The sequence below is a fragment of the Ambystoma mexicanum genome, chromosome 1p, assembly GCF_040938575.1.
Source record: "Ambystoma mexicanum isolate Mex_15411 chromosome 1p, UKY_AmexF1_1, whole genome shotgun sequence".
Lineage (NCBI taxonomy): Eukaryota > Metazoa > Chordata > Amphibia > Caudata > Ambystomatidae > Ambystoma > Ambystoma mexicanum.
The window spans coordinates 708,809,046-708,821,582 of NC_090921.1; the positions used below are offsets into that span (position 1 = coordinate 708,809,046).

General features: G+C 46.5%; 1 protein-coding gene across 5 annotated transcripts in view; it reads left to right on the forward strand.

Moving 5' to 3' along the window:
* The window catches only part of ENTREP3 (endosomal transmembrane epsin interactor 3), a 528,225-nt gene that overhangs the window by 325,513 nt on the left and 190,175 nt on the right, over window positions 1-12,537 (forward strand). For 4 of the 5 annotated variants that reach the window (XM_069650116.1, XM_069650112.1, XM_069650115.1 and 1 more), the window contains 2 exons: window positions 752-916; window positions 11,341-11,469. In XM_069650116.1, the coding sequence (XP_069506217.1) occupies window positions 752-916; window positions 11,341-11,469 (294 nt within the window). The remainder of the gene's footprint in view (window positions 1-751; window positions 917-11,340; window positions 11,470-12,537) is intronic. The other variant, XM_069650111.1, reaches the window with a different exon arrangement.

A 12,537-nucleotide genomic window follows, 5' to 3' on the forward strand; every position in this document is an offset into this window, starting at 1 on the left:
GTTGGCAGACCAGATATAGGAAGAATACAAGTGACTATAAAATCGTGTAACTCTGATGTGATTTGCTAAATTCTTTGTATGCACTTTTGGGATACTGTATTGGTTGTAGCGCATGGCCACCATATCTTCCCTTCTCAACACTCCTTCTTTGAATCCCAGTGTCAGGGTGTTAGAAAGCCAAAGGAGATGACTAAGAATCCCAGTGTCAGGGTGCTAGAAAGACAAAGGCGATGACTAAGAATCCCGCTCGAAGGCCAAAGGAGATGACTAAGAACCCCAGTGTCAGGGTACTAGAAAGCCAAAGGAGATTACTAGGAATGCCAGTGTCAGGGTGCTAGAAAGCCAAAAGAGATGACTAAGTGTTTCCTTATTGGCTACAGATTGTGAACTGTCAGAATACGTTTATATAAAGCAATTAAAACATAATATAGTCCTTATTTTCATTGCATTGTTGATAGCAGCTGCTGGTATTCTGATGTTGAGGCTTTTGAGTCTTGGTGCCTGTGCTGTGATTGTCAGTGCTATTGTACTCTAAAAGGTAGCGTGTAATATCCCAATTATTGCAGGCCAATCCTGCCATCATAACTAGCTTGATGTAAGAAAATGAGGTACAGAAAGAAGTGAGTACAGTACAGCTATTACAGGATTTCCATGTACTGTCTTGGTAGAGCATGTAGTGTTGTTATCACGTTGAGCGGGAAGGACCTTCTGATCACATGCAGCATCTCTTAATGTCTATGTCTCTCATCAGATCACGTTCTTCACACTGCTCTCAGCTCTCTGCGTGATGCTAAACCTTGCGGGGTCCATACTGTCCTGCCAGAATGCCCAGCTGGTGAGATCGTTCGACCTGTGCCAGCGGGTGAAGAGCTCCTACACCCAGTACAGCCGTATACACACGGATGGTTTCCTACAGGTTTGTTATTCTATGTAGAAGTATCTTGGGTCCCATCTCCCTTTCACTGCTCCCCTGTACCTAGTATCGAAAAACCGGCAGGGTCCTTAAAAAGCCAGTTGGCTTTGAGACAGACTCAGTTGTATACAGAACATGCATAATGATTGGCCCATCAGCGAGTAAGTACTGTATTATGCAAAATGTGTGTGGATACATCCTTGGGTTCCACTCTTCCACCGCCATGCACCCATGCCCTGTAAATGTGGATACACACAGATGATAACCTACTTTATTTTGCCATTCCGATGTGTCCTGAGGTTCAAACCAGTTAGAGAGGATGCAGTTCAGCTACCATACAGAATGCATGTTTTTTTTGTTAGGTACTGAGGGGCATGGGCTCCACAGACCATGCTGCAAAGGTTTCAGAGATTACACTCACTCATTGTATGTGTGCCAAGCTCACTGTTGGATTTAGTATACAGGGCAGACAGACACCGCTGTTGTTTTGTGTTGCAATACCACCCCCCCCTGCACACATGTCATTCAATATGAAATGCACAATAATATCTGACTCAGTGACTGTAAGTTAAGGATCCTAGGCAACCAACTTCAGGATCCACTAAAGATGGATCCTGCAGGTGGTTACATAGGATTGCCTTCAACAGTATGTGCATCACCCAAAGGGACCTTCTGGGCCATCCTTCCCAAGTACCACCATCTCCTACCTTCTGTCCAGGAACCTAGGCTACAACACCAACAGTGGGGTGACTTTCAAGAAGATGCGAACTAGCGGCAGAATTATGTCATCTTGGCCCCCACATTATGGAATGAGCTCCCATATATCCTCTGCCTCCAGGAGAGCCACCAGATATTTAGAAGACTACTAAGGGCACCCCTTAAATTAATATCCCCAGCCTGGCCAGCCGTTTGGTGGACCACCATGCTGCCGGCCTATGATTCCCCTCCCTCGCAAATACCTCCTTATTACATTGACTAGCCTTGAGGGGAGGGTGTCTTGATATCCACTGTAGGCTCTCCAACCAGCAGTTCATCCCATGCATCCGGATGTGTGCGATGGATTATTAGGATTCTATTGGCCCATTTAATGTTACTGACACCAAGACCATCTTAAGGAAGTTTAGGGGCCAGGGCACAGACACCTTTGCCCTCCCCAAACAAAGAAATTAAGGGATCCACAATCTCTGGTCATGTGCCCCCCCCCATGCAATCACAGCCTGTAGCTTGATATGCTCCTGCAGCAAATAACATATGCGTGGGTACTCCCTTCAAGTCCCATTACCCTCTTCAGTTAACAGCTGGAAAATGGTGTGAGTGTCTGCGCATTTCGTAACTGTTCCTGGAAAATGCCTATCTAATAACTATGCACAAGCCAAAACGGTTGTCTTTGCCAATGCTTGTTTTTACCAGGCCTTCAGTGCAAGGACATGAGTACTGCTTATAAATCAAGTGACTGAAGGCAAACATGGTAAAGACATGTTATTTCACCAGAAACACGCTTGCAACTGAAATGTAGCCATTAACCCTCAGATGTTTGATTTGCATAAGCCACCACGAGTGCGACGGGTATGCCAAGACGTGGTCCCGAGCCTGCTAGGTAGTGGGACGGGTATGCCAAGATGTGAATCCCGAGCCTGTTGGGCCTAGAGACCAAAGCTACTCCTCACTGATGACGCCCAATGAGGCCAAAACATGTCTGGGGATGCTTGTGGTCTCATGCAGAAGGGATGTGATCTAGCAGTTCGGGCAGGACTGCCTCTTTTTAAGTGGGGTCAAGCCTGATTTTCATATGGCCTTTCCCCTTCTGTAATGGCTTGGCAGGCTGGAGAACGATGGCCTGGAGGGTGGCCCAGAGCAATACCAGAGGTTTAAGATTAATTCCAGACCTTCCAGCCATCACCTCTTTTGTTTTGATTGAGGTTTGATGTTACAGCTTGGTAAAGAGATCCATGAAGGATGTGTTTTGGGCATGGAGGTGCCGATAGTGGGTGGGAATGGGACTAGAGATTAGCATGGCCAAGAGCAGTCAAAAGATGGGTTATAAAACCAAACAACACATGATGTGTATCCCTCCTCATATCCCATCTCCCTTCTTGCTATACTCCAATGCAATATTAGAACAGAGCTATGATTTTCAAGTTGTATTGATATTAGTCAACAAACAAACCAATTACTTTGTGGTGTGCAATATTTCAAGGGCACTCGTATTATACCTGAAGCAGCACTGTAGCTATTTAAACCATGAGTGGGACATTTGTAAGAGAATACCCGATAACTAAATAATGTTTAGGGTCTGACAACCTGACATTTTTACAGAATGGTAATTTATACAGGTTAGGCATCAAAAGATTAACTGAATTGTGAAGATCACACACGTTGGTTGTGAGGTGAAGCTGGTATTTGAGCCAAGCTACAGTTCTAGCTCTTGGGCCATCGTTTCCCAGTACTTACCATAGAACAAGATAGAATTATTTGTGAATGTTTCCCTTTCATGAACTAAAATAATACCCTGTTTTTGTAGCACTGACTTGGAAAGTACACAAATAACATAATAACCTGACTTGACAATATTTAAACACAAAGCTGTATAGAAGCGTGTTATGCAAAGGGGGAATGATTCCAGCTACATGGTCTCCATCATCAAGGTAGGCATACAAATACCAGAATATCAATGGGTGTAAATTTAAAAGATTTAATCTGTGATTTTCCGTTGTATTTTAGAGCTTTAAATGCACTCAACACACAGACTTGTTGACGGTTATTTGTGTGCTAGGCGTGGCACCCATCATGTCACTGTGAAATGCAGTAACAAAATTAAAAAAATGAATTTCTTTCCTTCTTTGTAGGATAGAAATGCAAGTGAGAGAGCAGTGGTTAATACTGGGAACCTTTCATCTTCAAGATTGTTTGCAGTGTACAGGTGTTGTATATTAATACTTGAAGGAAGACAGGAGCCAGGCAGGGGTTTCACCAGTGTTTTATTTCTCCTGGTTACTCTGGAACATTTTGCATATAAACAGTGCCCGGAATAACAAAAGCCAACGTGGCCAACTGGGGCCGGGCTGCAGTAACCTTAATATTGCAGCTTTAATGCCGAATTAGTCCCGTGCTCGGAGGAGCCGGGAAGACGCAGCTGTCCGTGTCGTCAGCTCGTCCCGTAATGCGCGCGTAGCGCGCGGGGGCGGAGCTGTGGGCACGAGCGAGGTCTCGCGAGAGCGGGGCTCTCGCGACATCTCTACACACCTCCCTTTTTCAATGCGAAACGGGTTCACTGTAAGACATAGTCATTGTATCTCACCGGTCTTCTGTGCTCCCTTCTGGGCCTCTCACTGGTTGTAGGGCACGGTCTCTGCTGAACCGGTTCTGGACTCACATTCTGTTCTTCCCGTTCTGTTTCGGTTTCATCTCTTTCTCCGTCGTTTCCTTCGGGTTCTCGTTCCTCGTTTCTCTCGTCATCTCTTTCGGTTTCTATATGGGGTGTCTCAGGGGTCCTCACTTTTTCTTGCCTTCGCTGGTATAATGCTACCCTTTCAAAGTTCCACGTGCGCCCGTCTTCTGTGCGGACGTGATTGGTTCCTTTGTGAGTTACCTTTATGGGCTGACTGTACCGGGATCTTGTGGCTTGATCTCTTCTTGGCAGTTTGATTTTGACCCAGTCCCCTTTTCCTATGTTGGGCGCTTGCTTCGTCCTTCTTCTTTCGTCACTCCACGATTTCATGCGTGTCTTGTTTCTCTCAATGTGCCATACCACTTCAGTCATGTCAACTGCTTCGTCTTCCCTTACTTTCGACAGCCATGGTGGAATGAGGGTGGATGCCGCACTCCTCCCTCTCAACATTTTGAACGGGGATATTTGAGTAATTCCGTTTGGCGTGAGGCTGTGGGCCGCTATGGCTTCTTTGGTGGTTTTGAGGGGGTCCATACCCGACGCTGTTGCCAGTTGGATGGCCCCTTTTATGAACCTGTTCGCCCTCTCCACAAGTCCATTTGCTTGGGGGTGATACAAGGCCGCCTTCTTTTGTTTGATGTGGTTCCTTCTTAAAAACTCTTCCATGTCTTTGGATACTAGTTGCACCCCATTGTCTGTGACGACTTCTTTGGGGAGGCCTTCCCTTTGGAAGATTTCAGTGAGTACTTCAATGACTGTCTCAGTGGTTATGTTTGGGACAAACTCGGCTTCCACCCACTTGGATAGATAGTCAACCAGCACTATGCCGTATTTGTGTTCCGTTTCCATAGCCTCCAGGGGCCCTATGAAGTCTATGCCCACTTTGGACCATACTGCTTCTGGTATCTCCGTGGGTATGAGAGGTGCTTGGCGGACTTTCAGTCTTTTGTCGCTGTTTAGGCATTCATGGCAGCGCTCTATCATGGAGCGTATTTCCTGGTCCATAGACGGCCACCAGTAAGCTTCTCTCACCCTGCGGCGGGTCATCGTGTTCCCGAGGTGTCCCGCGTGAGCCCTGCAGAGAATTGTGCGCCTCATTCCTGTGGGGGGAATGATTTGGTCCATTTTCATGATTATCCCCTCTGTTTCCGACAACTCATCTTGCACCTTCCAATATGGTCTCATGCCTTCTGGCAGCATTTTCTCATTTGGCCACCCTTCTCTGATCCATTTGCGAATCTTAGCCATGGTTGGGTCATTCTCATCTTCTTCTTCCCAGTGTCTCTCACTGAGTTCCAGGTAGTCAGCTTGCGAGTTTTTCCAGCCTGAGATGTGATGGATTTCAAATGTGTATTCCTGTAGTTTCGCTGCAATGCGAGCTAGTCTGGGCGTGGATGCTTTGGTGCCTCCTGGACTAAGCATGTGGATGAGCGGCTTGTGATCTGTCACCAGCTTGAACTTTGTGCCCCACACGTATGTTCTGAAATGTTCGACTGCCCATGCGCATGCTAGCATTTCTTTTTCAATGGTAGAATAGTTCTGTTCCGCCTCTGATAGTGCCTTTGACGCAAAGGCCACCACATGTTCGGTGTCACCTCTCCTCTGCGTTAGCACTGCTCCTAGTCCGTACACACTGGCGTCAGTGGTAATGAGTGTATCCCACTCTGGGTTAAAAGGTTGAAGACATGGGGCTTTCATGATATGTTGCCTTATGGTGTCCATCGCCCTTTTCTGGGGTTCTTCCCACACGAATTCTGTCCCTTTTTTGAGTAGATCGCGTAGGGGTGAAGTGGTTTCTGAAAACTTTGGTATGAATTTCGCATAGTACTCAGCCAATCCTAGAAATGACCTCACCTCTTCTTTGGTGGCGGGTTCTGGAGCTTTGATGATGGCTTGCATAAGATTCTGTTTTGGACTGATGCCTTTTTCTGAAATCTTGTACCCCAGATATTCAACTTCTTTTACCCCAAATGAACATTTCTCATGACGTAAGCGCACTCCTGCTTCTTGTAGCTTGTTGAGAACCAATTTGAGGGTGGTATCGTGCGTCTGTTTGTCCCTTGCGTAAACCAATATGTCATCCTGAAAATATACCACATTTTTGACTTTTCTTAGCAGGACGTCCATCATGCGTTGAAAGGCTGATGCGGCCGATGACAACCCGAAAGGCATTTTGGTGAATTGAAATGTGCCAAATGGAGTGATAAATGCCGTAAGGGGTTTCGATTCTTCGTGCAGCTGTATTTGGTGATATGCATTTCTCATGTCTAGTTTGGAGAATATTTTGGCCTCTTTCATTAGTAAAATGAGTTTGTTTATGCTTGGGAGCGGGTAATTGTCCGTGATGACTTCTAAGTTGAGGCTGCGTAGGTCTATGCACATTCTTAATTCCTGTGATTGGGGTTTCTTTATCAGGACCACTGGGCTCAGCCATTCGGACGCTTCAATTTCTTCTATCACTCCTTCCTTCTTCATTTTGTCTAGCTGTTGTCTAAGGATGTCCCTTGCTGTGGCCGGTACTGGTCTCACCCGGTGCTTGACAGGGACCGCATTTCTTTTGAGCACAATTTTGTGAATAAAACTTTTAATGTGCCCCGGCTCCTCCGAGAAAAGTGTTGGGTAATCGCTCTTGACAACGGATCCGCTCCTCGTATTGACTGATAGAACTTGATCTTCTGTGCTGGGATCCAGTCTGATTTTTAATTTGTCCTGATCATCCCAGCCCAAAACTGCAGGCCCTTTGTGGCTGAAGTAGACCCTGGTGATGGTTTCTCTTCATTTGAATTCGACTTTGCCGTTGATATACCCTAGCAGTTCGACTGAGGCCCCACCAAACACTGTGGGCTTGTGTCGTGTGGTGAGTACTTCCACTTTCTCTTTACCCACCATTTCTTTGTATGTCCGAAGGGGTAAGATGGTGAGGTCTGAACCTGAGTCTGCCATGACCCTTGTCTCTCTTCCATCGATTTTGATCACGCAGTGGGGCTTCTCTCTCCTGGCTCGTGTGCTGTTCACCATAATGACTGTGGGTCTTCCCTCCTCATCTGAGGAGGATTCTTTTTCCCTTGTGTGATCTGTGGTAAGGCTGGTGACTTTCTTGTTCCTCCATCGACACACTATCGAGAAGTGTCCTATGCGTTTGCAGACGGAGCACTCCTTGTCTCTGGCTGGGCACTCTCTGTCAAAGGCCAGGTGTTTGGTGCTGGTGCACCTATGACACTTGAGGGGTTCTTTCTTGCTGTTTCTCACTTCTCTCGTGTCCGGTGCAAACCTTTCCTTTCTTGGACGGAATCCCACCGCTTGTATTTCAGTGGGAACTTGGGCCCCTGTAAATTCCTTCCTTCTTCCCGCCATTTCCTCTACTGCTCTGGCGATCTCCACGGCTTTCTCTAACTGTAGCTCTTTTTCGAGGATGAACTTATCTTGGACTTTCCGACTGTTGGTGTGGACAACTAGCATGTCGCATATACAGTTTTCCGCATTGGTGCCAAAGTTACACAGGGCTGCTAGTTCCCTTAATTTAGTGACGTAGTCATCGACGGGTTCGGACTGTTCTTGTTTTTGAGTGTAAAACCTTATTCTATGGAGTACTGTGTTCTCTTTGCTGGCGAACCTCTTAACGATTCTTCTAACCGCCTCCTTGAACACATCATCATTGTCATCATCTACCGGAATCGGGGTAAGGCCCTCGAATATTCTTTGCCCTTCCACCCCTAAGGCATTGAGTAGCATGGCCCTGCGTCTCGCCGCTGAAAATCCTGCTCCACCCATAGCTTCCACGTACGTCGTGAACAGGGGCTGCCATTGTGGCCAAGGAATGGTAGGCCTACCTGGCGTTTGTAGAAAGGGTGACGGCGGTGTGGCTCCCTGCATGTGTGGCTCTCGCGACATCTCTACAACAGGCATGTCACGAAAATGATTGAATACCCCTTCAGTGTGACGCACAATACTTTAAAGAAACAGATACAAGTAATGTTTAATTTGCAGAGATTTCTCAGAAACCTATCAGGACACAATAAAAGGCAATGCAAATACCAGAGGATCCTTCTATCATAATGTTGTCAAGTTTGAAAATGTCATATATTTTTATTTAGCATTTAACACAGTCTTTAGCTTGCCACGAAGAGCTTCCAAACTTAAAAGGTGAAGAAACTGAGTCTCATGGTCATAAAATGTACTTAAGCAGCAAAGTTGGGATTGAAACAAAGTTCTACTAAATTCATAGTCCAGAACAAAACCTGTTGATCTTTAAACTCAAAGTCCAGTCGTTAAGAACCAAACCCACACCATGTTCTCAGGATATCCACAGCAAATGTTTCCATTACCTTGATTAAAAAAGGGAGTTAGTTACATAGTCAGTGGTGGCAGTTGGAACTCTAGATCCACATGGAGCGATGGTAAGGGGGGATCGCAAAGGATGCGTGTGAGCCCTAGTGCCAGTAAATGAAGACACGTCAGCCGGGGGATGAGGTTAGCGTGGGACTGCCGGGAGGTTCCGGCGCCTGCCCCTTTATTACGTCACGTCCGTGCATAAATAACTTTCCTCTCCTTTCCACAAAACAACATCAACATTCACGGTTCTCTCCTTGTTCATTATATGACAGCTCTGAGTCCGTATCAACATACATAGTCATTCAGTTTACCTGGGGGCCTTGGGGCCACCCTCTGGTTGAATCGGCTGTGTCGCTGGAGTGCTCTGGTGGTTTGGCTCCCATCTGCTTCACGGTCCGCGGTGGGGCTGGTCGGCACACTTGACGTCCCTCCGTGGTCCTCAGAATCGGGTCCATGCCCAGTCTCTTCCATCGTGCTTTGTCTCCTGTTGGTTGTCTCTTTGACAACTTCTTCCTGTCGCTGGTCCTGGCCTTCCATCCACATGGTTTCGGGGACACTTTTGAATCAGTATGTGTTGCTTGTAATAGTCTTGTGGCCTCGGCTTGCTACTACGTGTGTCCCTTAGTTCTGGCTCACAGTCCATAGGGTGGGGCCATACTGGCACACTAGCTACGACTTTGAGGCATTCCGCAGGACTAACACTTGATCTCCCACCTTGTGTCTGTTTCGCCCGGCGTTTAGTGCTCATGTGCTCATTCGCTGCCACTCTTCTGCAGCGGGTTCGCCGCTGGTTCATGTGGTTCACCCGTTTGCCTGGGTGGTGAGGTAACAAGGAATTCAGGAGGGTCCCGTACATCTGGTTGGCTGGGGGTATGTCAGTTCATATGCACGGTGTCAGTTGATAGTTCCTCAGGAATCCATAGAGCTCGACTTTCCATGGCATGTTCTGGGTCTTTGCTATACGCAGCACTTTATTGATCGTCCTCATGAAACGTTCAGCGTCTACGTTGGCTTGTGGCCATCTCGGGGTCATGTGATGTGGTGATTGTGGATATGCAGGTCGGCCAAGTATTTCGCCAGCTCTCTCCCTTGAAAGGGGGTCCATTGTCACTCATTATGTACTTTGGCAGCCCGTGTGTGGCGAATATTTTTTCCAAAGCCGGAATCGCTGCCTCTTGCCACTGTAGATTGTATGACCTCCACCTCGGGGTAGCGTGAGTAGTTATCCACTGCGACATGGAGGTATGTGCCCTCCTGCACTGTTCAAAAGTCAACACTTATTGCCTCCCAGCGTGTCGTATCCCTTGGAGCGGAATCGGATTGGTTCAGGCCTTGAAGGTGGACTGGTCACTTGGCATGGGTGGTATGAAGATATCACACTCTCGACTTTTGTGTCTATTTGAGGGAACCACACCCTGTGTTGTATGCAGACTTTAGTCATGACAATCCCCTGGTGCTCCCGGATTATGGGGTTGTCTGCCTAGGCTCCTGAGAAAGACTAACACAACAAAGGGAATCCTGCTCCTGTTATCCAGACTTGCTCTTATGTTGGTTCATTTAATTAAGGATGGTCGCCTCTCCAAAGTGATTTTTATGCATAGTGTGCTTTTTGGTGACATTTTAATCAGCCGAGACACATTTTGTGTGCAAAGAGTTTCCTCATGGCTGAAGCAGAAGAAAGTTTGTGTGCAGTGTGTGAGATACAATCACACTATTATGAGTTTCCCTAACGGTGATAAAAGAGTGCTGACTAATTCTCCAGAGAAGCAAGGTTTGGGGGGGAAATAGTGACTAAGATACAAAAACTCTCTCAGAAAATATCATTGTTTAGTTGGTACGAATAACCTTTATTTTTGCTGTGGGCTGTAGGGAAATAATTGTTTGTTTGAATCGCAGTTCCTCCCACTAGGTCTTTCATGAACAAATGTGTGCATATAATGCCCGATTTGAAGTCTTCTTTCTAAGGTTGTTTCTGATTGGTTAATAACAGAATTATAACCACCGGGGTGATTGGGTGGCATCTTGACCCATACCCCTGACTAGCCCTCCTTGGCATTTGGGGAGCAGTAACATGCACTAGGTACGATAGGCAGTTCATTGCTCTGACCTTGTTGAAGGCCTATAGAGATATTTTGTCTTGAAATGGGATTCCTCAAGTGTGCCTAGGGTGCCACACTGGAGGCTGGGCTTGAGAAGAGAATGGAATTTGTGTCATTTATGAACGCAGGGAAAAAGTGTAAAACATCAGTGAGATCTTCGCAGAGCATTTAAAGAGGTGGAGACACGTCCAGCACAACTAATTGCAGATGGAGTATTGATGGAGACAGTCCTTAACATGCAATTGTGTAGGCATATGAGCTACACCTGGGTATATGATGGCTTTTCATGTCAAACTGGTCTGTACATGGGCATAGGCTAATTACAGATGGACACCCGACCAGGTGGTGCTAACGCAATTAACGTTGGGCGGTATCCCGGCGGTATTACCACTAGGATATCCCCCAACTCGTGATCAGGCCCATTTTGCCCTTGACATAATTCTGAAAGAAAACAATCTGGGGGTGGAGGGGGCAAACAGATTTGGATCGTCAAAATGGGCTTGCCCTGAACTTGTGATTACCTTTCAGATTTAGGGACAAAACTGTACTGTGCGGGCCCTTCCTGGTTGTTTCATGTTGTCTCTTTTTTTGCCCCATCCCATCACGAGGAGAAGGACTGGTGCGTGTGTTGCCAGGCCCAGGAAGAGCAGGCGCTGCCCCCCACTTGCCGGAAGGAGGAGGACATGATAACCATGTACCCAAACCCGGAGTGCAAGAGCATCCGATCCGCCCTGAAGGTGAGTTCGTAGCGCAGGCTCACTCCGGAAGTGGGCAAGAGAGTACTGGTGCATGTTCCATTCAAAGGGACAAAGGAAACTGTCTGCATCGCATTGGCACTGAAAGGGCAGTAAATGGCCAAGTACTCCGTATTCACAACCTGGTGGTATGTCTCTCTGCAGTGGGGCACTTCTCAATGTTCATTGGTGGGTCTAGTCACCTGTTATTTGGTTGATACACCCCTCTCGTCTGTGTCTAGTAGAGCCCCCTGTTCTCTGTTTGATAAACCCCCTGTTGTGTGCTAGGCAGATCTCCATGTTCTCTGTCTGTTATATTACACTCTTCTCACACTGGCATATCTCCATGTTACCTCTATGTGTATCCCCGCATTATCCTTCTGGCATGCCCCCCTGTGCTCTTTGTAGTATATTCCCATGGTGTCTCTGCCTGCTACATCTCCCTGTTCTTCTTCTGTTAGCCCCATCCCTACTCTCTGTCTGGTATGTTGCACACACTGGCATCTTCGCCAGGAGGATTTGAGAGAGCGCATCTGTCACAAATACACTGTCGTCTTGCAGGCCTGAGGAAGTGATAAACACTCTCTTGTGAAGGTGTTTGCTTATATCAGAGATCTTTAGCATAGTGGCATTTATAGCCACACAGCCCATTATTATATAAAGATAAGCACTCTTGGAAATCCTCCTGAAGAAGCTGCTATGGTGCAGCGAAACATGTTTCAAGGTTCTCTAATGACTTGCAACAGGTTTGCAAACTCAACAAAACAATATATCAATATACTCAAACTATTGGACATCACCCATACAATATATATATATAGTTAATAAATAAAATGGATCTTCATCTCACTTGAACTATTCAATGTATATGTGATAAAAGCAAACTTCCAGACATAAAAATACTGTTCTCTGTCTGGTATATCCCGTTGCTCGCATCTTTCTATTTACCCATGTTCTGTCATTTCTAGAAATGTTCTCTATTCTCATGTACTCTGCCTGTTATAGCCCCATGTTCACTGTTTGGTATATCCCCATGTTCACTGTTTGTTATATCCCCATGTTCTGTCATTT